The 24686-nt window shown below is 40.3% G+C and overlaps 2 protein-coding genes across 2 annotated transcripts; one reads left to right on the top strand and one right to left on the bottom strand.

Annotated features, from left to right (window-relative positions):
• Positions 1-483: 483 nt before the first annotated feature.
• On the top strand, positions 484-22456 carry LOC109784485 (nuclear-pore anchor). The gene is made up of 48 exons (XM_020343082.4): positions 484-1019; positions 1105-1251; positions 2617-2715; positions 2939-3067; positions 3143-3235; positions 3334-3399; positions 4595-4684; positions 4780-4857; positions 4957-5099; positions 5524-5632; positions 5732-5824; positions 6635-6683; positions 6803-6906; positions 6972-7040; positions 8337-8471; positions 8566-8670; positions 8796-8909; positions 9029-9107; positions 9249-9292; positions 9382-9455; positions 9984-10086; positions 10198-10332; positions 10405-10503; positions 10981-11022; positions 11095-11148; positions 11330-11509; positions 11582-11623; positions 12584-12628; positions 12875-12958; positions 13074-13148; positions 13236-13420; positions 13510-13612; positions 14440-14556; positions 15867-15959; positions 16248-16400; positions 16478-16531; positions 17073-17186; positions 17292-17369; positions 17464-17613; positions 18574-18645; positions 19127-19273; positions 19355-19408; positions 19495-19582; positions 19655-19719; positions 19787-19894; positions 20196-20258; positions 20419-20590; positions 20896-22456. Exons 1-48 carry the CDS (start codon positions 714-716, stop codon positions 22182-22184), a joined length of 6090 nt encoding a protein of 2029 aa, XP_020198671.1. The 5' UTR covers positions 484-713; the 3' UTR covers positions 22185-22456.
• Positions 22457-22929: 473 nt separating this feature from the next.
• On the bottom strand, positions 22930-23725 carry LOC109784484 (putative cell wall protein). The gene has a single exon (XM_020343081.4). It carries the CDS (start codon positions 23610-23612, stop codon positions 23280-23282), a length of 333 nt encoding a protein of 110 aa, XP_020198670.1. The 5' UTR covers positions 23613-23725; the 3' UTR covers positions 22930-23279.
• Positions 23726-24686: the final 961 nt, after the last annotated feature.

The raw sequence follows: 24686 nt of genomic DNA on the forward strand, positions 1-24686 counted from the left end.
CATTTAATGCTTCGTAAATAAGATGGTGGTTCCGTTTTTCGGGAACTTCTGAAGGGTTCCAGTCTGGTATTTTTACCGATTTTCCATTTTCTGTTTTTACTTTTTTTTGGTTTTGGTTTGTTCTGTTTCTGTTCTTTGCTTTTCTTCTTTTCTTTTTTTCTTCCAAAAAGTTACAATTTTTAAAATATGTTTTAAATTAAGAATTCATAAATTTGAAAAATGTTCGAGATTTCAAAACGTGTTCAATTTTCTAAAAATAGTTTGCTACAATGAGTCAGTTCGCTATAGTAGACCGGTTTGCTACAGTGCTGGGCTCCGTCTGCCTATTTGACGTCCCGCATTTTAAAAAATGGCTCGCATTAACAAACAAGACAAAAAAAGTTAAAAGAAATCAAGACAAAAAGTTACACGGAGTCCGGCAGCGGCCATCTCGTTTCCAGCCCACGTTGCAAATACAGGCCCGGCGCCTGAGGTCGGTAACCAGGCCAGGTTCCCAGCACGTCCTCCTCCCGATCTATATCGCTGCCTCCGCTTCCGCCGTTTCGCGTCTCGTCTGTCTCCATTCTCCAGTTCAATTCGGCTCACCCCCTCCGCTTGCGGCACGGCCACCACCCTTCCCCCCCTCCCCGTGGGGAAACCCTAGAACCTTCTGGAGGCCACCCCGAAATCTCGGCGGGGCTAGGGCTCCCGCTCGCCCCACCCCGCCCGCGGCGATGCCGCTCTTCATGTCCGACGAGGAGCTCCGGCTCCTCGGCGGGGACGTGGCCGCGGTCGCCGAGCGGGCCGACGCCGCCATCCGCGAGCTCCGGAACCAGGTCGACACCGTCCGCGCCGAGGCCGACGCGGCGGCCATCGCGGCCGAGCAGACCTGCGCCCTCCTCGAGCAGCGCTTCACCACCCTCTCCGCGGAGGTCGATCGGTACCAGGCCGAGGCGGCCGAGCACACCGCCGCCTCCGAGCGCCGCGCCGCCGACCTCGCCTCTTCCCAGGCCGAGATACACCAGCTCCGCATCCAAGCAGTACGAACCCTAGATTTTTTGGGCGACTGATCATTTTGTTTGGTTAAGCTTCCTGCACTGACCACTTGTGTTGCTGATGTCGCAGATTGCAAAGGATGGCGAGGTCGAGCGTCTCAAAGTGGAAATCTCGGAGCTGCACAAGTCCAAGTGCCAGTCGCTGGAATTGATCGAGCAGAGGGACGCAGAGATACGGGAGAAGGATGGCGTCATTCAGAGCTACCATGATAAGATGGTGAGCTACCCTAACGCCCTCACACTTCTACTAGTAATATGCAGCAGTCATCAAACTGGTTGTAGAGCGAGTTGAGAGTGCATGATCACCTGAACAAATTGTCGCTTGGTGCAATCTGATATGTTGGTGTGCAGGACAATGTAGTTTTTAGCATCATACATTGGTAGTACCGACTACTGGTTACTGGTTGCCGCTTGAGGATTTTGTTATTGAGTTTAACTATAGGTTTTTTTTGCCTAAATGCTAATTAGTGCAGCTTGTTTCTGTAACTTGTCCTGCTTTAGAACAGATTTTTGCGCACCTCAAGAGAGAAGGAGAGAGAGGATTTGATTTGATTTGGTTTGCTTAGCACCATATGGTGCAATGTACATGCAAAAATGCGCAAGCAACTGCATATTACGGACGTTCTTGCTGGTTTTCACCAGTAAATTTATTGGAATAACTTCTGACTGACTGGATGAATCATTTTCGTTAGTTGGTTATGTCTATCGATCAGTTACCCATGGGGCAATCCCTTTGGAAGGCATGCATGTCCAAAAATCAAATTTGCATTCTGAGCAATATATTTGATATTAACTTGATTTGCTTGTAGGTATACATCTATATCTGTCTCTACCATACGTTATTTCACGTCTTTGTTAAGTTTTTAGGACACACCTGATTACTTATGTGAGACATCTTACGAAACTTCTCTTACATCTTAGAGGTTTGTGTTCTCTACATATTATCTCGGTGGAGCTGATACAGTACCTCCATAGACGGCGGCTATTATATGCTATGTAGATTTGACGTTAGCTTGGTAGATATTATGTTGTTTCATGAAGAGCTATTCTTACATTCAAATATATTATAATTTGTAATAAATCATGACATGTAGATTTGATGTTGTTTCATGAACAGACTTAAAATGTTAGTTTTCCACTGTCTATATAACATAGCTACATCTGCTTTTCTTTTATAGCATTATTACATGAACTATCTGCCCATTTGAAAAGCTGAATGTTCGATCTCTTGTCAGTTTAACTGAAGTGGAGCTATTTAAGAGTTCTGCCATATCGCCAGACCTCTCACTCTTTTTCTTGAATAACTTATCTTTAGTTTTTCCATCAGACAATCTTGAAAATTTTAAAAATGTGATATGCTATGTATTAGTATCTATTGCATTTTTTCTTGCTGGCGGTATGGATATGGGTTATATTATTTTTGCGCCTATCATGAGCGTTATTTTATCTATGCACTCTAGCAAGCTAAGCCTTTTTTAAACTCAATTGAGATTTCATGCTCCTTTGTCGTGGAAAGACCTTTGCTGTTTTGTGTTTTATAGCATAAAATTAAGTGGGCATACCGTTTTTATCGTCTTTTCAGGTAAATCAGGCTGACTCTTCTGCTGGTAAAGAGGCTAGGATACACGAGGTTGAATCTAAGTTAACTCACTGCCAGGCGACATGTAACCGCATTGAACAGGTATACATATAAAAAGGCTTAGGAATGCTTAGAACTTTAGAACCAAGTTTTAGTATAATGTTCTACCAAGCCTTATTTCAGTTCTCTATAAATCTCTTGTACACCGCATCGCCTTCATTTGCTCTTTGGTTATTCATTGTTATACTAAGATTCAAGGAAGTTCCCGAGCAATTGTTTTTCATGGACCAATTGGTGTTTCTTATTTTATTACTTCCCTTATTAGGAGAAGGAGCTTCTTGAAAAGCATAATCTCTGGCTTGATGAGGAACTGAAAGCAAAAGTAAAGAATCTATCTGATCTAAGAAAGGCAAACATGGATGAGGAGTCCCGGATGTCAGCAAAGATTGCAGAGGTTACTTTCTTCTTATTTAATACTTGATGTGACAGATACAGGAAAGAAAACATGAACCTGATTTCTGGTTATCAGCTTGAAAGAGAGATTTCTGAATCTACAAGTTCCTTGAGGCGAAGTAAAGAACGGATTTCTGAGCTTGAGCAAAGAGTATCTTATATGGAAAAGGTATAACTTCTGATGATTATGCTATTTCTATCATCTAACTTTTGCTATTCCCTAAAAAACCAGCTAACTTTTACTATTTCATCTTTTGTTGACTGTAGGAGCTACTCTCAGCAAAGGATGCTGCAGCTGCTAATGAGCAACGCCTTGGCGCTGAGCTTTCAACTGTATGCCCCCCCCCCCCCCCCTCTCAACCTCCGCTGTCTATTAAGTTTATCTCATCTTATTACTTGTATGTAGATTGGCAATTGCCTTCTTAGTAGTATCAGATATCCTAGATACTCTCCCAATTTGCTTTGCTCACTTTATATTTTGATGATTTGGAAATTGTCGAGCTCCTTGATAGTAATTTCGCTTTGGCACACGACACATAGTACTAGTCTTAGAAGGCATTGTAGATCTATGTTATTATGTGCTCTAGTATAAGGAATTCAGCTTCACAGAAATTGTCTAAGCCAATTGAACCCCAAGTATGTTTATCTTCTTGAGAAAAAGCAACAAGCATTGCACCTTGTTATATTAATATATAGGGGAAACATATTTGCCTGAACAAATTATAGCCAAGTTAGAGAGCAGAAACATTTGCAGCTTCTTAGCCCCGGCCTTGACCTAATCGTGAGTCTCATAGCTCATTGTGCCCAGCTGGCCTGGCACCGCTGGGTCTCCTCACGAAATACGCAGGAGTCCCTCTGCTTGCAGTCCCACCATGCATTGAGCATGGTGATGGAGCTCAATCGTACACGTAGCGTAGCCAGATGGGATGCTAGAGTTATCTTTCTTGGCAAAGAATTGGCCAACCTCTGGTGTTGTGAATTGCATATCAGGGGCATGGGCTGTGTGCTTGTTAATGCTAGATTGTCTGTTACTCCCTAAAGTAGTGACCTAAAACGTCTTATAAAAGTTTACAGAGGAGTATCTGTTATGCTGTCATACATATTTGGTTTGCATGAGAGTCAGTCGTCACCCTTGGATTTGAAGTTTGACCAATGAAAGTTGTGCTTTTCTTTTGAAAAACAAGTTCAACTCATGGCTGGCTTATCTAATACCCATTATTATCTTGCCCACCTTGGCGTGCCTGTCTAGCCAAGTAGACGGCCAAATTTATTTGGTATGCCTGCTTAAGTGTTTTGATATGACTAGTGTCACAGCTTGATTGTAAATTCTTGTACTTGATATAGAAGTTCTCTACCTGATTAAGACTCATTCTTTACAGTTAGAAACCTTGCAATGATCCCATTACCTTGTATGTATATGGTCTAGCCCCTTGCCGTTGGCAATTTGCAGTTATGAAGCGATGATGTTATTTACAGTAGTGCTGTTCATCTCTAATAGTAGCTTTTGATTTGAACCCTAAAAAACAAGGTCATGAAACTTGCTGAACTTCACAAAGAAAGTTCTAGCGAATGGTCAAAGAAGGCTGGGGAACTTGAAGGTGTTATTAAAGCTTTGGAGGTGATGCCTTTGTGTATCTTCTTTGGATGTAATTCTCTGTCCCATTTTATGGATAGAAACTCTTATGCTCAATTGTCATTCTTTGTGCAAACCAGACACATTTGACCCAAGTTGAAGATGATTACAAGGAAAAGCTTGGGAAGGAGACCTTGGCCAAGAGTGATCTTGAAATGGTATATCTGGGGATTATTTTCTGTACCCAATTCAGTGGATTCTGTGAGTGGATCGTAGTGGAGATTTGGACCTTATTCTGTTTTCTTTTTTCCCTGCAGGAAGTTGCCAACTTAAAGCAGAAGATACAGAAGTGTGAACTTGATTTGGAAAATTCAAGAAAGTCTGGTGAAATGAGCCTTGTACCATTCACCAACATTGCAGCAGAACCCGCTAATTTAAGTGATACACCCATGAAAGAAATGTATGGTTTCTAAAACTCACTGACCCTCTAGTCTAGTAAGATCTCTGAAGTAGGATCTATCACTGTATAGGCACCAAGAGTGTATTTTCTTCTATTTTGAACTCATGCTTGCATGTAAATGGAAATCTCAGTCTTCTCTTTTCTGTTAAATTTGTTTTACTAGAGCATGTAGGTGCCATCATTAATGTGCATTCTGTTAGGTGGATTTTCGTAGTATTTGAGCTAGATCTTTCTAAATGTGGTATCTGCTGTGTGTCACATCCAGTGTAAACCATCCTACTAGGTTAATCTTTACCAATGTTCATACATAAAATTATCTTAAAAAATAAAAAATAAATGTTGTGTTTATTAGTATACTGTATAGATCAAAACTCGTCCTAAGAGAGAACATTTTCTGAATTCCGCTTTGTTCTCTGTTTTGCAGGTCACTTTCTGATGATGTAAATCGAAATGACCTAATGATAGTTCCAAGAGTACCTAGTGGTGTTTCTGGAACTGCATTAGCTGCTTCTCTTCTTCGTGATGGCTGGAGTGTATGTTTGATGTCTTGTACTCATTATATTTTGTCCAACATTGCACGCTTTTCGTATCTCAAATCAAATGTTGCTTGATAACCTGTTTTACATGATCAGCTTGCTAAGATATATGAGAAATATCAAGAAGCCACTGATGCTTTACGCCATGAGAGGTTTGGGAGGAGACATGCTGAAGCGGTTCTGGAAAGGGTACATTATTGTGCTTGTCAATATCTTTGACCGAATTTAAGCTCGTACTAGTTCAACATGATTTGACCAAACTGTGTTGACTGACACTTCGTCTATATGCAATTACTCCCTCTGTAAAGAAATATAAGAGCGTCTAGATCACTACTTTAGTGATATAAACACTTATATTTCTTTACGGAGGGAGCCCAACTCTGTTTTAAAACCAGTTGGATAACTGTTATGTTTGAGAAGCATAACTAAAACCAGTTGGATAACTGTATATGTTTGAGAAGCATAACCAAACCTGGACGTTTTATGTTTACTTTCTTTTGTTTTTGCTAGTGTTCTCTACATATGGTTTCTAGAAAGGGTGGTAATTTGAAGCAATTGTGCTGTAAAGAAACTATTTTCTTATTTATGTTATCGGTCAATTTGAAACAATGGTGCTGTAAAAAAGGTATATTATATTTGTATGTAGTGGTCAATGTTTTAAAATTTCTACTGCATACATTCTGAAACAGCATCTATCAAGTAAGAAATGGAAAAATACAAGAAGTTTCTCAATGTCGCCTTGTCCAACATTTTTCTTTTCCTTGACACTTCTTATTTTAGGATTAGTAGTGGATAGCAGGAAGTTTATCTGCGAAGTGCATAACACACACACCGCATGTAGTTAATATTCAATAATCACGTACTCGTACTTGTAATGCATCATCATTCCTGTTCAGGAAGGAAGCAACCATTAGCCTTATTTAATCTACTTCTTTTGTACTGCATCCTTTTTCTTTATTCTGTCTACTATTAGAGACTGAATTATCTTATGTATAACAGGTCTTACATGAAATTGAGGAGAAGGCTGAACTCATCTTAGATGAGCGAGGTAAATTTTTAGTATAAGTACCATTTATGATATGATAGCAATGCAACGATGTTTGTTTTGTTATACAAGCTCAACCATTTGGACACACTATTTAAAGCTTAACCTTTTTCTCACGTCAGCCGAGCATGAGAGGATGGTTGAAGCTTATGCTCTAATGGATCACAAATTGCAGCAGGCATTGTTGGAGCATGATAATTTTGAGAATACCATAAGGAATCTAAAGGTATGCACGTATTATAACTTGTTAAGTTTCTTATAATGAGGTTTTAACATTATTGTGTCTTCCAGTCGGAGTTGAAAAGGTGGGAACGTGATCATTTTATTGCTAACAAGGAAATAGATGACCTGCAAAAACAAGTGAGTCATAGCCCTACATTCCTTTAGTTATATTCCTTCCATTCATTGGAATTGCGAAACTGTATTAAAATATGTATATGTGAAATCTCTAGCGCTAACCTCAATTATTAGTGCTATCATCTCATTGTCAACTATCCCATTAATTATTGGGTGCATTGTTGGTGGGTAAGATTTAGAGAATCTTGAAGTGCTGGCAGTCCTGATAACTGATATCTCTATTTATGAGGCTCTCATGAAATGTCCATTCGTCCTCCAGTTGTTCTAAATCTGATCCATTCAAATCTAATCAAATGACACATGAATAGTTCCATAAGTTATCACTGAGAAGGTGCTTAACAGTGAATTTTCTGTGTAGTACCTCCACTCTGGAGTATCTCCTGACCGAAAAGAAATACTATATGGAATTGGATCGAACTCGCTTCCGTTAGATAGAGTAGCAGAATGTTCGTCTAAGGGACAAGCATGGTTTGATACTTTGATACTCCAAATCTATCAAATACTCCCTCCGTTCCTAAATATTCGTCTTTTTAGAGATTTCAAATGGACTACCACATACGGATGTATATAGACATATTTTAGAGTGTAGATTCACTCATTGTGCTCCGTATGTAGTACTTGTTGAAATCTCTAGAAAGACAAATATTTAGGAACGGAGGGAGTACTACCTTAGGGATGTTTGGGTTGTTGCCACACCTGGTGGTTATGCCGAAAATTAGGCAGACATGTCTCAAGTGTTTAAGTTAGCACATTTTTGGTTTGACCAACTGTTGCCACATTTTAGGTGGAACATTTTTGTTTCGAAGCATTGCCCTAGTTATGGCCGTCCCACCACTTAAAGTGTGGATGTCATCCAAACTTGTCTATTTGTGAAACAACTGCAGTTTATATGGGGAAATTGCATGCTACTACTGGGTGTACTTAGTACTTACACATGTCTGATATGCTACGAGCCTACGACGTGGTAGTATATATATATAAAGTCCATCCATTCCAAAATATAAGGCGTATTTTGATTGTCTCAATTCATGCTTTACATATATCTCTCATACACTATTTAGTCAATGCTCAGGCAATCATAATCATACGGAAGTGCATTTGGATATGAATCTAATGGCGTCTATTTAGTGTAACTTAAACTACATACTATTGGACTAATTGTTGGTCAAAGTATGAATTCAGACGGTCAAACTACTCATGTTTTGGGACGGAGATAGTATATTGCATCGATGATACATCATTTATATATTTGAAGACTTGATTCGTTAATTGTATGTTGTACCTTCTGATTATTTGTAGGTCGCTGTTCTTTTAAAGGAATGTCAAGACGTACAGCTTCGTTGTGGTTCTAGTGTTCCCATTGTAGGTCATGGTGCTGCTTCTACCAGCATAAGCAATGGCATGTCTAATGCTGAAAACAATAACCATGCACATGTACGCCTCATTTTGATCCTTACAAATACTATATTTTACCATCATTTCACACGATATTCTATCTGTAATGTAACCATCTGATAATGTGGGGCAGATGACATTTAATGATATTAATGGGCTCGTTCAGCAAAATGTTCAACTTCGAAATAAAGTTCACATGCTCTCTACCGATCTTGAAAATAAGGGCGTGGAACTCAGGGTATGCATGATGTTTAACTTCGCTCCGTATATCTGAATTTATATTTGTATTCCATTTGTGAGTACCAGGCCATTCTGTTATTTCCATGGGCAAATGTCAAGCATCTTCCCTTTTTTCCTTTTTAGGAGAGCTTCCAAATCGAGCTGAAGAGAATCACAGACGACGCTGCATCAAGAGTTGAAAAAGTTATGAAGAAATCCGAAGAACAAGCAATAATGATTGAATCTCTTCATAGATCTGTGCGTCTTACATATCTTGTCAAGACCTGGAATATCTTTTGATGTTAAACTCCCTGTTCTTCAAAATGTCATCCAGAAGCTGCATGTGACATCAGCCCTAATATAGTTGACTTTTTTAGGTTGCGATGTACAGGAAATTGTGTGAAGAACAGCAGAAGACTCGTTCCAGTATCGAAAACATATCCAGTAATCTACAAGGTTCGATCTGTTAACCGTATGTTGATTTCAGTTTAGACTGGCATGCTGTTGTGATGGAAGTGGTGTACGCAGTTAGTACATCTTACTGCTATAGTAACGTAGTATTAACTAGAAGTCATGGTTTTGTTTTTTATTTTCTAGATGATGGCAGAAATGACCTGATGGTGCTGTTTGAAGGATCACAGGTGATCTTCTCAACAAGTGACCAATCATATGTACTACCATGCAGTTCTAATGATTGTTCTCACTGTGAATTCCATTTGATCTTGACCAGGAGATCTCGAAGAAAACACATGAACAAGTCTCTGAGCGGGCCAGAAAACTCGATGAAGAGTTGACCAAGTTGAGGTTATCCCCTCTGCTTTCTTACCTTGTTTGCTGTAGAAAAATGTTAGATGTAGGTAACATCTACTCCCTCCGTTCCATATTACTCGTCGCTGATTTAGTACAACTTTGTACTAGATCAGCGACGAGTAATATGGAACAGAGGGAGTAGTATTTTTGTCTTTTCTCTCAATTGACAACAAGATTGATGGTTAGGAAGCAACATAACATCATAATAAGCTCTTTCGACATCTTTCTTGGGGCATTCTGATTTACTTGTGATGCATAACTTACCTTTGTATTTTTCTAGACAAAAACATATTTAAATGGCCAAACATTGTTACGAAAAAACTTTGCGAAATCTGCTTGTCATGATATTTACTTGCCAACTGTGTTGAAGTTGGGTCTGCAGATTTGCAGACACATGATTCCATTTCTCACAACTTTTTACTACAGTTGTAGATGGCTACTTATACAGGCTCTTTATGTGATGCTCTTTCTGGCTTTACTTGAAATTGAATATCTGACCAATACTGGCTATCATTTTTTTAGGACTGAGCTTATGTCTTTGCGATCTGAGCGTGACAAGGCAGTGCTGGAAGCTAGTTTTGCTCGAGACCGGCTTAATGGGTTCATGGCAGAGATTGATCACCAGGTTCTTTCTTCATAACTCTTTCCTCACATTGGTGTGTCACCTTGAATTTCCAGTTACTTAGTACTAGAAGATAAGTGTACACTCATCCTAATCTAGTATTCGTACATACAGAGAAAGGAAGCTAATTCTGTTTCGCTCAGAAATGCGGAGTTGATGCATTTAGTAGTTGATTACGAAAAAAGACTCCGTGAAAGTTCAGATTCTATGCAAGCTTTAGAGGAGAGCTCAAGGAAACTGTCAATGGAGGTATGTTGGATTTATCGCATCCCTTCAACAGTTATAAAATGCTGAACCCTGACACAAGTTTCCAATTTTTAGGTGTCTATTTTAAAGCATGAAAAAGAGATTTTAGTGAAGTCAGAGAGAAGATCTTTGGATGAAGTCAACAGTTTGTCTGAGAGAGTGCACCGTCTGCAGGTTTTTTCTCAATGTCCATTACTTCAAAATTTTATCTCATGGCTTCTTTCTTATGTTTTTTTTTGCATATTTTACCATTTAGCTGCTGATATGATGGTGTTGCTAAAAAGATGAGATTTTTTGTGTGTACACCATCCTTTGGCCTTGTGTAATAACCATGCAAGTTCTGTTTTTCTGTACAACCATCCTTTATCCTTGTGTTAGCGATGCAATTTTCTATTATACCTGCCTATGGGCAGGCAACTTGGTATTAGCATTTTCTGTTGTGTTATGTTATAAATGTATATAGTTTATTTTGCATGAAATAGCAAGTTATTTTAGCTTTTGTATTGATTTGTAATCTCAGCAAATCTAATTAAGTTCCATGTTCTTTGTAACATTGAAGTAAGTTTATATTGTTTGTAATCAGGGATCTTTAGTGCATTTTCTTGAAATTTCCTTTCACCTTTTCTTCTTCTGAGATACGTTGCATTGCAGGCTACCATTGACACAATACATACTACTGACGAGGTTCAAGAGGTATGTTGTGTTTAAGATCTATTAAAATGTTTGAATTTTGTGTGCCTCTTCGTTAACCTGTGGATAATTTAGAATGCAAGGTCCATGGAAAGGAGAAATCAACAGGAGTACATCAAGCGACTAGAGGTAATAGTTTATCTCAGCAGCTATGGTGCATTGCCACTTCTGCTTCAGGCTTCATAACTACCTTGGATTTGTTTTGTCAACATTATGTTTGCAAGATATCAGAGCCTAGGAATATATTGCTTGATTTTGTTCATTCAACTCTACATGTACGTGGTTATTTGAAATCTAAACGGTTTTGTAGAGAGACTGGGCTGAACTAAAAAAGGAGGTTCAAGAGCAACGAGATCATGTTCGCGTCCTGACACTTGACAAGAAAAATGCCTTTGAGGGCTGCATGAAGCAGGTAGAGGATATGAGACAAGAGTTACAGAGCTCATGGAAAGCTTCTAGTGATGCTGAGGCGAGGGCTGCTGTTGCAGAGGTTCGTTCAAATAAATTGTTTACCAAGGTTTTGAGCGCATTACCTGACTGTTTTAACTTGTATGTTTTGTAGGCAAAGTGTTCAGATCTGGAGGTGAAACTCAAATCAAAAAGGGTAAATACTAGCCAGTCCAAAACTGTGATTTTAAGAACTTCCATCCACCCAAAATCGCATGCTGGCAATAAGAAAATGTTATATATAAGGAGCTGTTTACTTTGGGTTGTTGCAACATTTGGTGTGCATATTTGATGGTCTGCCTAATTAATGAGCTGTTTACTTTGGGTTGTTGGAACGTTTAGCGTGTGCATATTTGATATCTGCCTAATGAAAACAGAGTGTAGACTGTTATTTGCACATCTATATATTTATAATGGTTAAAAGCCAGTGTCTCCCAAGGAGTAACTGATGGCTTGTCAAGTGAACTAGTTGATTAGATCTGTCTCCTATTTATAGTTTGTGTGGGTGCCCAGGTTCCTGTAAATTTTTGTGAAGAACCGTTTTTGGCAATGTATTTCAGTTAGGCCTCTTCCCTAAAAAGACTTGCTAAAAAAACTTCAAGTGCCAAAATTTGATTATATGTTGTGGTTCGTCTAATTCTGTTGGTTTCTGGAATGTGTCTTTAGTAAATCATCTCAACTTGACTATTAGTCCATTCTGTAATAGTGACCAAATTGCAGTTGTCCCTAACACTGTAGTGGTTGTTATGTGATGCTTTGATGGACACATTGCCCTTGTAAGTTTGAGCTTCTTATGGCAGTTGTTTTATACATGAGCAAACATTATCCTTAGTTTAGGTTGCATGTTGTTGATGGTGGAATGCCCAAAAAGGTCATTGTGAGAACTACGACAAAACAGCCTGTCTGCTAAAGAACTCACCTGGAATCAGTCTCCATATTATTGCATGTCTTATCAAGTGTACTTAGAAAACATGGAGTATTCTGGACACTTTTACTTATGTTATCTTCTTCAAGATGCTGATTACTTTTTAAAGTTATTTAGGTCATAAGGCCTCACCTGATTTATTTTTTCTTTCCAAGAAAAAAAATCTGATCCTGCTTTTTTATCTTGAGATAGATCATATTTAGGGACGGTGGTCATGATAACTCAGCAGTAAATGAGGTGAGTTAGCTTTCATCTGCTATTGACCTATTGTTTATATACTATGGTAAAGGGTCAATTTGATATGCTTGTTTTTCTTCAAAAATGGATCCATGCCACTGGTATCTCTTTGAGTTAAGCACTGAATCTTGGCATCTGGAATATTTTATGCCCTCTATAGTCTATATTCTACCACCTTCATGCAGCTTTTACTGGGCCATTTCTGGATTATTCACGTGTTTGGTGTTTTGATGTTCATTCCTGTAGGTGAATGATGAGCTTTTCCGGTTGAAAGAGGAGTTGGAAAAATGCAAGGAGGAAGCACAAGCAAATAATAACTATATGCTTCAGGTTCTCCTACCATCTCCTGCAATTTTGCTAATATTTCTTTCCTATGAAATTAAACCTTACTTATAAATATATTTATTCGCTGACCTATTTGAGTCATAAATATGTTCCTGTACAGTACAAAGAAATTGCAAACTCAAATGAAGTTGCATTGAAGCAAATGGAATCGGCATACCAGGATTACAAAACTGAGGTATTAAAAATCTGTCTTTTTTTTCTTTCTATTGAAGTCTCACGTACTTTACTGGACGTGTGTTTAAAATTCTTCTACTTTTGGTAGTCCGAAATGGCCAAAAGAAGCTTGGAAGATGAGATCGCTAAGTTGAGAAGTAAGTTGTCTGAATTTGAGAAAAGCTATGTGATGAAGTGTGAAGAAGCTGCCAGTGCAATTGAAGTTAAAGAGAAAGATATCACTACTCTTATGAATGACATTACGATCCTGAGGAATGAAGTTTCCCAGAAAGTGTAAGCAGTTGGACTCTCGATAAATAGGCATGGATGCAGTGTTCCTTTTTTGCAGATTTGGTTGATCCAATGTTTTAATTCTCTGACAGATCGCGGATTGAGAACTTAGAAGTTGAATTGGCTTCCTCAAAGAGTGCTCTTGATGAGCAGTGTAAGCGTTGGCGTAGCGCGCAAGACAACTACGAGCGGCAGGTATTACCCTATTTTCCTGTTTTCATTTCTTAGTAAGCTTAATTTGAGAATCTAAGTGAATGTTTGTTCATGAGTATACTTAGAATACCAAGTGTCATTTTGTGTTGTTGCGTGTGCCATGAAGGGCAGTTATTATGGCTGGAGCCTCTTGGCTCCTAATCGTTCTTGGTCTAAACCATTTTCTCAATGGAGGCTTCTCTACTGTTCATTAAGCAACAATCATTGTATCATGTGGGTACTCCTTTAGGTTCTGGTGTTATTGTTATTTGGATTAATTAATGTTGTTATAATAAACTAAAAAGTTCTATGCGTCTCTCCAACTGACTAAAATGTGGTGACATTTGTTGATTTGGTGTCATAAAACAACTATGCATGATGTTTGTAAATGTGTTTGCATGTTGGTTATCTAAGTTTCAAACAGTTTTAACCATGATTTCAGTGAGTATTGTGTAAGATTCTAACCTTCACATGCCTTAACATTAATAGCAGCAATCTGGTGTCATATAACAACTATGCATGTTGTTTGTAAGTCTTTTCACATTTTTGTTACCTAAGTTTCAGACTGTTTTACCATGATTTCATCGAGTATTGTGTATTAAGATCCTTACCTTCACATTAATGGCAATAGTTAATCTAAACCATATAATTGCTCACTTACCTGCTACCAGAATTGAACCTATGGTAAGTATAGGAACAAAATTAAGTTTGCAGAAATAAACTATGTTTGCAGGATTGATTCACCTTTCATACCTTTTCTTTAATGCCTACGATGAACCTGAATTAAATTTTTGCTTCTGGTATCACATATATTTATGTCTTCCTTGTAGGTTATCCTGCAATCTGAAACAATACAGGAGCTGACAAATACTTCTAAGCAACTGTCTTCATTGCAGCAAGAAATGGCAATGCTTCGTCAAACAGCAGATGCACACAAGGCTGAAAATGTAAATTTTGACACTCAAAATTCTTTGGACTCTGTTATTTTGTTTCGGGCTTTGGCTTTGTGGAGTACATACTATTCATATTTTGTCGGGCTAGAGTACGTACTATTCATGCTTTGTTAGGCCAAAACGGTTGATTAGTTTGTGCCTTTTGGCTTTTGGTGAATTTTACCTTTTTGGGTTAAAGTTTAGCTTGTGGCCAAGTATAAGTTGTGGCATCACCCACTTTTGTAGCCTCGATTGTACTATTTATACATGTGTTTTAGCCAAAAGCCCATGACGTATACCTGTAATGCTGTTACCTTTTTCCTTGAGAGGAGTATGGGGTTGCCATAGGAATCTGGCTTGCCAAGCACTCTTTTGTCACAAGTGGCAATTTGCGGTGAAACAGATGGACTTAAGAGTTTCTGAAGATTGACTTAAACATTGATCTATTCTTTTGGTAGTAGGTAATTGTTCTTTTAGGAGGAATTTGGTTGAGGCTTCTAATCCTTATTTCCATATCTAGCTGGTTCATTTGAAAGACCTTGCTGCTATGTTGAAACACTCCATTCAAGTTTAAGTAGTTAGTGTACTTAATTCTTGATTAATTCTTCAGTTACTGGTGATATTAGTGGGCTGCATATCTTGACAGCAGGTGCAGTTCTTCAGATTATTGCCCTACTCTACAGATTTTGTTTGAAAAATACTCCCTCTGTCCCAAAATAAGTGTTTTAACTTTAGTACTCCCTCCGTCCGGAAATACTTGTCGGAGGAATGGACGTATCTAGACGTATTTTAGTTCTAGATGCATCAAATTTATACATTTCTTGGACAAGTATTTTTGAACGGAGGGAGTACAACTTTACACTAACGCTACTACAAAGTTGAGACACTTATTTTGGGACGGAGGGAGTATTACCGCTGTGCTCGTAGACTACATTTGTCCTAAAAATCCTGAAGAATAACTTCTAAGGCCTTGCTGCTCTGGTTTTGTTAAAATTGTCCTACCTGACAGATACTTCTAAAATTCTGTACTCCAGGTCTACCTGATCAACCAATATCGCTCATTTTCTTGGTTAGTGGGGGCATGTTTTGATTTCATATACGTTTGGCTGTTTAACTTATGCAATTCTGAATAATAATCGATTCTGTTCCCTTTATCTATGTTTACAATCTCTACATCATAGTATGAATTTGGTTGCACGGTTTCTTCTTGGGAATTTTTTTGTTGCATTTGTAGATTAAGCGGAGTTAGATGCATAAAAACAGTGATTTGCTTAGTTGCACCATCTTAGCTAGTTCTGTAAAAAAATAACATGTAATATCTTCAGGATGCTCTAAGAACGTCTGGTGAGCAAGAAAAGATAGAGTTGGTGAAAGAAAAGGATGAGGCCCTTCGGAAGTATAGCGAGCTAAATGATCAGGTTTTTTAGCTTGCCATTGTTACTATTTGATTATTCTTGTACTATGTAAGAAGTTTTTCGTTAGTAATGCTTATTTTTGTTAAAATCCTGCTGCTTATCTTAAGTCTAGATATTGGGTTCTCAAAATAAAAATCTATCTGATTGGTTCTGGTAATTCTTGGAACAGTGTGTTTCTGGCAGTTCCTTGGTTGCCCAGTTCAGTGTTGATCAGTTTCATGACCATATGGTTTAGTTATCTGCTTGTTATTCATTATGACTATCTTGGGTAACATTTTATTTCATGTGCAGAATAAGATTCTACACAACCGATTAGAAGCTTTGCACATTCGATTAGCTGAGCAAGAACGGGGTATTGCTGGGCTTTCATCGCAGCGAACCGACTCACATGGAGAGGATGATTTGCATGGCGTTGTCAGCTACTTGCGCAGATCAAAGGAAATAGTGAGTGCAAGATTCCGCCTTTATTACTACATTATGTTATTTCTTGTCGGTGGTATTTATTCAGTTAACTATTTCAGGCGGAAACAGAAATATCGTTGCTTAAGCAGGAGAAATCACGGCTTCAGATAGAGGTATGTTAAGTTTGCCCCTCTTGCTCGCTGTTACTTGTTTAAAATACTTGCCAACTATGAGTACTGCACTGTGGGATGCACGATCATTGCATGTGGTCCTGTTCTTTCACTGTGCATATACGTTTTCTGTGCAAGCTAAGTTGCATGGTTTAATCAGTTTGTTTGTGTGAAGTGGGAACCAATATTAAACATGATTTCAGCTATATGACTACCGATTGCATGTGCTTCTGTTCTTTCACTGTGCATATACGTTTTTTTGTACTAAGTGGCATGGTTTAATCAGTTTGTTTGTGTGAAGTGGGGACCAATATTTAAACATGATTTCAGCTATATGATTACCGGTTGACACATTTTATGTGATGCCATTTGTTTGTCTATTTTGAGAGAGAACTGTCACTTCTATACTTGATTTCTGCTATATGATTGGCAAATTATGTGTGATGTGGATGAAACCTGGCAAATCCCTTCTGCCCTTAAAGCTGAAGTATATAAGGTCATTATTATTTCTAATCAGATGCACTTCATTCTGTTGCTTGTATAGCTGGAAAGTGCATTGAAGTCCAGCAAGGAGGCACAGGACTTGCTCCGCAGTCAAGCTGATAGTGCAAGATCATCAATGTTCAAGGATGAAGAATTCAAGTCGCTGCAACTCCAGGTGCCATTCTACCTTGTGAATTTTCAACACATTTGTACATTTCCTCTTGGTGCCTTATATATGTATCTCATTTTCCCTTTTGTTTTTGAAATGGATTTTGCTCAGGTGAGAGAAATTAATTTGCTTCGTGAAAGCAACATACAGCTTAGAGAGGAGAACCGACACAATTTTGAAGAATGCCAGGTCAGCTAAATGATGGTGTATTGTCTATTTTGTTTTGGTATGGCCAATAGCTGTATGTGCTATAGTCATTCGTTTCTTGATTTTCTCTCTACAGAAATTCCGTGAGGAAGTTAACAAAGCTAAAATAGAGGCTGAAAGATTGAATAAAATTCTACTGGAGAAACAGGTATATGCTGAAGTGTGTACAAAAGATCTAGACATGAAGAAGACTGAAATAGCAAATCTCAACCAAAGGATTTCTGAGGTATGTTATTGGTCATTTTGCTACCATTGTATAGTCTGACACATCCTCAGATATAATTTTTTTGTATTAAGTACCAGTATATTGTTTCTCGAATCATTCTGAATATATCCGTCCAAGTGAATGTGCATGCGTACTGTCATGATATAATAAATTTCATCCGTCCAAGTGAATGCATACCAAGTAGTGGACTTGGTGATGATAGTCCAGTCAGTCATGTCACCCCGATTCAACCCCCCATAAAATCTGGCAATCAAACTAAAAGAAAAACTATGTCCAAACAACAAATAATACAACAGACAGTTGGCTGAGCATGACGGCGCAGCCTTGATGCCCACTTGGGCAGTGCATGGGGTTGGATCTGACTGCAGGGAGCATGTTGAGCTTGATGGTGGCGACACAGTGGGGTTATTTTCTTATCTTTGGCAAAGATCAGTGCTCAACTAAACAACAAATTTGTACCATTGAGCCATCCCAGCCCCAGGCCTCCCAAATTGAACTCTTGGGATGCTCCCTGGTCACCTGGGACAGGCAACCAAACAGGCACTTGTTCTTGGACTTGAGGCAGCAGATCCCTTCAATGCTGGGCATCAGTTTTCTGCAGGCAACATTAAACTGTGTATTATGGGAAGTTATGGGGGCAGTCTTACCAAGGGAATAATGGGAGTGTATTCAGCAGTGAAAAATGTGTGCTTTCAATTTTGCTGTCATAGGTGGTGTTATAAGCGGTGGGAGTTGATTGATTTAGTGGCTTGCTGTGTGGCACAGAAAAGGGTAGGTATTGGAAGAAAGGGAAACAGTGATGAGGTGCTCAATTTGTGCTGTATTGTATTTCTTCATTCAGATGGTCTAAGTTATTGTTTTCTTCATGCCCTAACATTATTGACACCAGTATATCAGATATTTATAGTTCGACTCTTCTGAAGTTGCAGTTATGTTCTGAACTTTTACTGTCTTCTGCAGTTGGTTGAAAACAGTAGAGGCGTCGATTTGAACACATATGAGACCATGAAGGGTGAACTTCAAAATATCAAAGTCAGTGGTTTTATTTTCTCTGCAGTGCCATAATTCTGAGATATCACTTTTAAATCTTTCTTTTAAAAAACAAGTGTCTCCCTTGACATTCCCTTCACAAGTACTTGAAATGATACTATTTTTCTATTTTGGGAGAGCATAGCAGCCTGCCCGTTTTTCCTTAAGCTGCACGCGATTGTTAGTGTTGTATCATATGCTGCAAAACCCCATTTCAGTTCAGTAAGTAGTAATGATACTCTTTTGGACTACTGGCATAAATTTTAAAAATCTTTTATTTTCTTGTGGATATAAGTTTTTTGCCATCCATGTGCAGTGTCTTCTTTCTAGAGTACGAGTACACACCTTAGCCATGTAATCCCGAGCCATGCCATCTAAGTGTAGTGTCAAGGAGACAATTTCAGACCACAGACTTCTATTGATTAACATGCTATCTAAGTGTAGTGTCAACTGACTTCTATTGTTTATTTCTTGTGCCTAACAGTCAACCTTGAGAGAGAATTCAGTTGAGCTTGAGCGTGCAAAGAATCTTCTTTCCGAGAGGGACATTGCCATAAGAAATTTAGATGAGAAGCTTGCTGGCTGTCAGTCTGAATTGGGAGCTAGGGAAAAGAAGCTGAATGATGTTGAGGTTTGAATTTATTAATCCTTGTGATACCAATATTATGACTTCATATTCTCAGCTGTATTAATATACCATTCTGTTCCATAGGCTAGCCTGAAATCTGAAATTGATAGACAGAAGAAGATTACCTTCACCTACAAGGTTAGGATCTCCTTTTTTTCTGTTGCAAGGTCAAGAGTTCAGTGCCATTTTCATGTGTTATTATGTGACCCTATTTAATGATGCAGAAAAAGGTTGAAGTGTTAATGCGAGAGAAGGCGGATCTTATAAAAGAAAATAAAAGCCTTTTGAAGCAGATTGAAGATCTTAAATCAAGTAATTTGACGTTCTTTCTCTTTCATGTCAATTGATATCTGCAATTTCTCTAGTTCTAAATCTGATGAGCAGGTCAGAAAATGCCGATGGAAACATCAAATGTTCAGGCCGTAAAAGAGAAGGACATCAGGATACAGGTTAGCATGTTGAGCTTAAATGGCATTAAAACATTTCTTCCTGCTTTTAACTCAAATGTATTAACAGACACTGGAAAAAATCTTGGAGAAGGAGAGAGATGATCTCAAGAAAGAAAAGGCAAGCCGCAAAAAGGCTGAGAACGTTTTCTACGTCGCTGTTCAAAATCTATCAAAGGTACATATCTTCCTCGTGCTCATTCTCGATGGATTTTCCCATTCGTAGTGCTTTGCCACATTGTCAGTTTACACATGATAAACAAACGTCAGCCAGTCATGTCATGTAGCATTGTTATAACTATTTTTTTATGCTTTTAGTTTTTATGTAAAATCTTGTAAAGGAATATATTAAGAGAAGTCTAAAGAATCTAAAATGTTCATAAATCAGTGGACATTTTTTTTTAATGCCTTCGTAAGTTCTTACCAAAAGGGTGTTTTTTAAGCGTCATCCAATTGATTTTTTCAAATATCGTTTACAGGAGAAGAAGCAAATAGAGGAATCGATTGAGAAGCACCGGCAGGCTGTGAAGGAGGTGATTGAGGTATAGTTTATCTTAAATATCCATTTATTTTCCTGTTGGTTATGGAAATCACAGTATATATACTTTAATTACGGAGCTCTGCTCATTTTAGGGACCTAACACATTTATCCTTAATTATCTTCTATGATCATAATTGAAAGTCGATGTGCATTTTCTGCAGCATTATTCTGGACAATCATCTCAAATCCCGTCTGGATCAGCAGTAGAGGAGCAGTTCCGTTCATATTTCCTTGCGGCTAAAAAAATGGAGGAGTCTCCTAGCCCGTTCCAAGATGGTTCAACTAGCCAGACACCTCCTATTGAAACTCCCACTGTCGATACAGCTGCGACAGGTGCTCCCCCTCTTCATTCTTTCTATTCTTCCGAGGATGGGATATTAAGTAGTTGAAATAAATGCGGCAAGATCATAGAATCGATTAGGCGCATGCATTTGGTAAATAGCCTGAAAATGACGGTTATTTATCGCAAAAGTTAGTATTAGACATTGTTTTGAAATGCAATATTATACTGAACTTACCAGGCATGTTGCTTGGTGGCATAGGGTTGCAACTTAATCGTAGTTGACAATGGGGTTGTTTCTACTTTGTTACCCATCCTTAAAGTATGGGAGTTAATAATCCATCTTCTTTTTCCTCAGGGCGGCAGGTAGCTACTCCGCCAAGGCCTGCTCAAGTTAAAGTGATGGAGGAGAAAGCAGTTTCTTCTTTGCCCAAGCCAAGTACTGAACAACGCAGATCAAGAAGGGTGCTCGTTCGGCCTAGTCTTGAACGAATTGAAGAGCCCCAGGCTGATGCGGCTACACCAGTTGTCGATGGTTCTGCAGTACAAGAGAAAGGTGGCACGTCGACAGAACGAGGTTCCACAGTAGTTCAGGAAAAAGGTGGCCTATCACTGGAGCGTGAAACTTCTGGCAGTGTGTCTGTATTGCCTTCTGGTCGCAAACGTCTCATGCCATCATCGCAGATGAGAGATGATGCATCACATGGAGAGGCTAATGATGCCAATCCTCCATCAAAGAAACCTAAAGAGGATTCTGTTCAGAGTTCCAGTGAGTTAAAAACTGATCAATCGTCCCCTGAAGATGTAACGACTGAGGCTCCTGTGGTTATTTCGATAGACAACCAAGATGTGCAACAACAGCCTGGAGAAGAGATGAACACGGATCAGACTTCCATGCCAGTTGAAGAGGTTGAGGACATCAAGGATGACGAAGCGGGTAACAATGATGACATGGAAGAATATACAGGTGCATCAATGGACATCGAAGGCCAGGATGCTGAAGTTAATATGGACAGTGATGCAACTGCTGTGGAAGATGTGCCGCTTAAGTCAGAGGCAGTAGTGGAATCGTTTGATGAAGACCAGAAACACGAAGATGCGAAGGAAGAGGGCCAGATTACTACAGCCACCGATGCCGAGGATGAGAGGGAGGAGGGGGAGTTGCCGGATGAACCTGAACAACAATCAGATAGCAGTCCCCTGGATATTGGTGAGCAAGCAGGTGATGCTTTCAGGGCAGCATCTCCAAGTGGGGCAGCAGCAAAGAGCGATGCAGACATGTCAGAGGAGATTGTAGAAGGTGATGGTACTGCTGAACTTGCTGAGGTGGAGCCAGACCAAAGCCCTCTAGCACAGTCAGGCGGAGCGGATGCATCACCAAGCAGAACCACAGATGCATCCCCTGTACGTGAACCTTCCCCGTCAAACCCAGCCATTGCTGGCGCATCTTCTGAACAACAGAATCCCGGTACCGCAGCAGAGAATGTGGGAAGAACAATCAACTTGACGGAGAGGGCAATACAAAACAGAACAAACAGACAAAACAGACTTGTACGGACGAGCACTCCACAGCCTTCCTCTTCCAGGGGTCGTTCTCGAGAAGCCGGGCGCGGACGTGGACGTTCCCGGCGAGGTGGTCAGCCATAGTGAGGTGGAAAAAAATTGGTGTCGTCGCTGGAAACTTGTTGTTGCATCTTTTGCCCAACTACGTAGACTACTTTTTGCCATGAACTACTGAACAAGCTTTGCTGCCGGAGTAAAGCATTGCATGACTAGTAGCCGTCGAGTAAGCAAATATACGCTGGCCGACTCGTTTACAAATGGTATGGTACTAAGCGGCTGTGTTATGGCGCGCCCATGTGTGCTTGAATTGCTCTGTGAGGTCACATCACTAATTGCTACGTGAAACTGGTCATCAATCGTGTCTAAGTTCACCTTATGCGTTAAATTCAGCTCTGGTTTGTTGGCGTTGCGTGCCAGTTGCTGGGGTAGGCGGTGGCTTTCTTAAGGACGCGTGTGGGTTGTTGTCCGTTCTGACTTTTTTTGAACGCATGTACACAAGAGCCATGCTTTTTACACTTTACACTTTCGTTTTCCTTTTGCGCCTTAGGACTTAGTTTAACATGGAGCTTACATTTGCCATATGATGTACTGAGCAATAAAAATCTAAAATCTAAAAAGTGAGTGTCAACTAATCCATCTAGAACATAACACGCCCCGAAAAGCCGTTGGCAGGGCGACACAACTTAAGCCAGAGCCTTTGCCTAGATCACCGAAAACAACGTCCCTTCTAACCAAGGATCAAATTCAGATTTTCACTATGATTGGACCGAACAATGGGTCTTCTTTCATCTATACAAGCTTGTGTTTTTGTGTGGCTAACACAGCAAGCTTCATCATGCATAATACTTCATCATTAATTTATCGAACTAAAAAGAAAAATACATTGAACTGAAACACATTATTGGCAACAACAAAGCAAAGCGAGATATGCGATGGATGCTTCCTTCCTACGCATCCATGCATACCCCGTACAGGTACACTCTCCAATCACACACAAAAAACGTCGACAGCGCGCTCGCACGCAGTCGCTGATACATGCATACGCATGCCTTGCCTATGCATAGCAGCTATTTTATTGTAGCAACCAAAAGCTAGCGGAAATTGAATTGTAGCAGGCTAGCTACCCATTGATCGATGGGCGTAACGTGGACGCGTTGGCCGGCCGACTCGATCCATGCATCAGGGGGACTCCGTGGTGGCTGCGGGGCGGAAGGGGTTGGGCACCTCGAAGCCGGGGTTGGGCACCCAGGTGTCGTCGGCGCCGGGGATGAACTGCGCCCTGGCGGCGGCCGGGATGCTGTGGTCCAGCCCGCCGATGTCCGGCCTGTAGTGGCTGCCCAGCTCGTACCGCCCGATCCCCGGGATCAGCACCGTCCCCTCCTGGAACGTCTCCGGCCGCTTCACCGCATCCTCCTTCCCGGCCGGGACGTCGCGCGCCGTTGCCGAGCCCGCGCACGCCGCGGCCGCCACCAGCGCCGCGAGGATCAGCAGGGACGCCGACTTGCAGGCCATGTCGATCGAGTGGCTATGCGATCGCGACTAGTGGCAGTAGCTAAGTGAGCCTCTTGCTGCTGTCTCGATCGCTGGCTGTTGCTTTCGTTGTGGTGGATGATGTTGATCGCTCGCCTTGCCGGGCTTATATAGAAGAGCGTGGCGTAAAGGCCACGGGGGAGTTCGCCCGCTGGCGCGCCGCGGGGCGGGATGGGAGCTAGGAAAAGGCGGTGCGTTCAATTCGTATGCACGGCGCACGCTGTAACCAACGCCGGGCCGTGCGTTATTGTGCGCGCGCGAGTGAGCAAAAAAGGGCTTCTTCCTAGTGTGAATGACGTCGACGAGCATGCGGCGCGAGCGATCGGACGCGGGAAAGGGCCGTACGTGGACGACTGGCAGGGCGCGGTTGAGTTGGTTGCTTGCGTCGTACGTACCGTTCGATTGGGGGCGCGCGCGAGGAGGGAGGGACCCTGCGCCGCGCGGTTGTTGGTATAGAAGCCATGCCAGGTCCGGAAGCTCCAGCTACCCTCGCCTGCTCTTTATAGCGCCGCCGCGATCGACCACGGGGAGGCTACTTATTTCCTTTCTCTTGCTATATCTCCATTTTGCCACATTTGTGTGGGAGATTTTCCGGACACGGTGTTTTGGCTCCTAGGTGCATATGCACCTATTGTCTAAATACACATTTTAAAAAGTTAAAATTTTTGAAACAAAAATCCCGATGTTTTTTGTGGCTTGTGCAAAAAAGATAAAGAAATGCAAAATGAATAGTTGTAATGACGCATCAGAAATTGTCTTTTTTACACAAGCCACAAAAACCTCGTTTTTCACCGAAAACTTTGTGCACGCACATAGAATATCCGGATATACACGCGAGATTTTTGTACAGAATTTTTCAACTTTTCAAAATGTGTATTTAGATAATGGGTGCATATGCACCTAGGAGCCATTGCCCAATTTCCAGATTTTCCAATGTACTACTAGTAGCTTTGATCTACCTAGCTTTGATTCACACCAATAATTATGAACATTTACATTACCAAATCAATATCACTGGATCTATTGAGAAATGCATTTTCATAAATGTATTTATTG

Source organism: Aegilops tauschii, chromosome 6 (assembly GCF_002575655.3).
Source record: "Aegilops tauschii subsp. strangulata cultivar AL8/78 chromosome 6, Aet v6.0, whole genome shotgun sequence".
Taxonomy (NCBI): domain Eukaryota; kingdom Viridiplantae; phylum Streptophyta; class Magnoliopsida; order Poales; family Poaceae; genus Aegilops; species Aegilops tauschii.

Coding starts and splice junctions, on each gene's coding strand:
- LOC109784485 (XM_020343082.4), top strand. CDS start 714: ATGCCGCTCTTCATGTCCGACGAGGAGCTCCGGCTCCTCGGCGGGGAC. Junction 3,400..4,594: donor TTGGCGCTGAGCTTTCAACT/GTATGCCCCCCC, acceptor CTAAAAAACAAG/GTCATGAAACTTGCTGAACT. Junction 10,087..10,197: donor TGGCAGAGATTGATCACCAG/GTTCTTTCTTCA, acceptor TCGTACATACAG/AGAAAGGAAGCTAATTCTGT.
- LOC109784484 (XM_020343081.4), bottom strand. CDS start 23,612: ATGGCCTGCAAGTCGGCGTCCCTGCTGATCCTCGCGGCGCTGGTGGCG.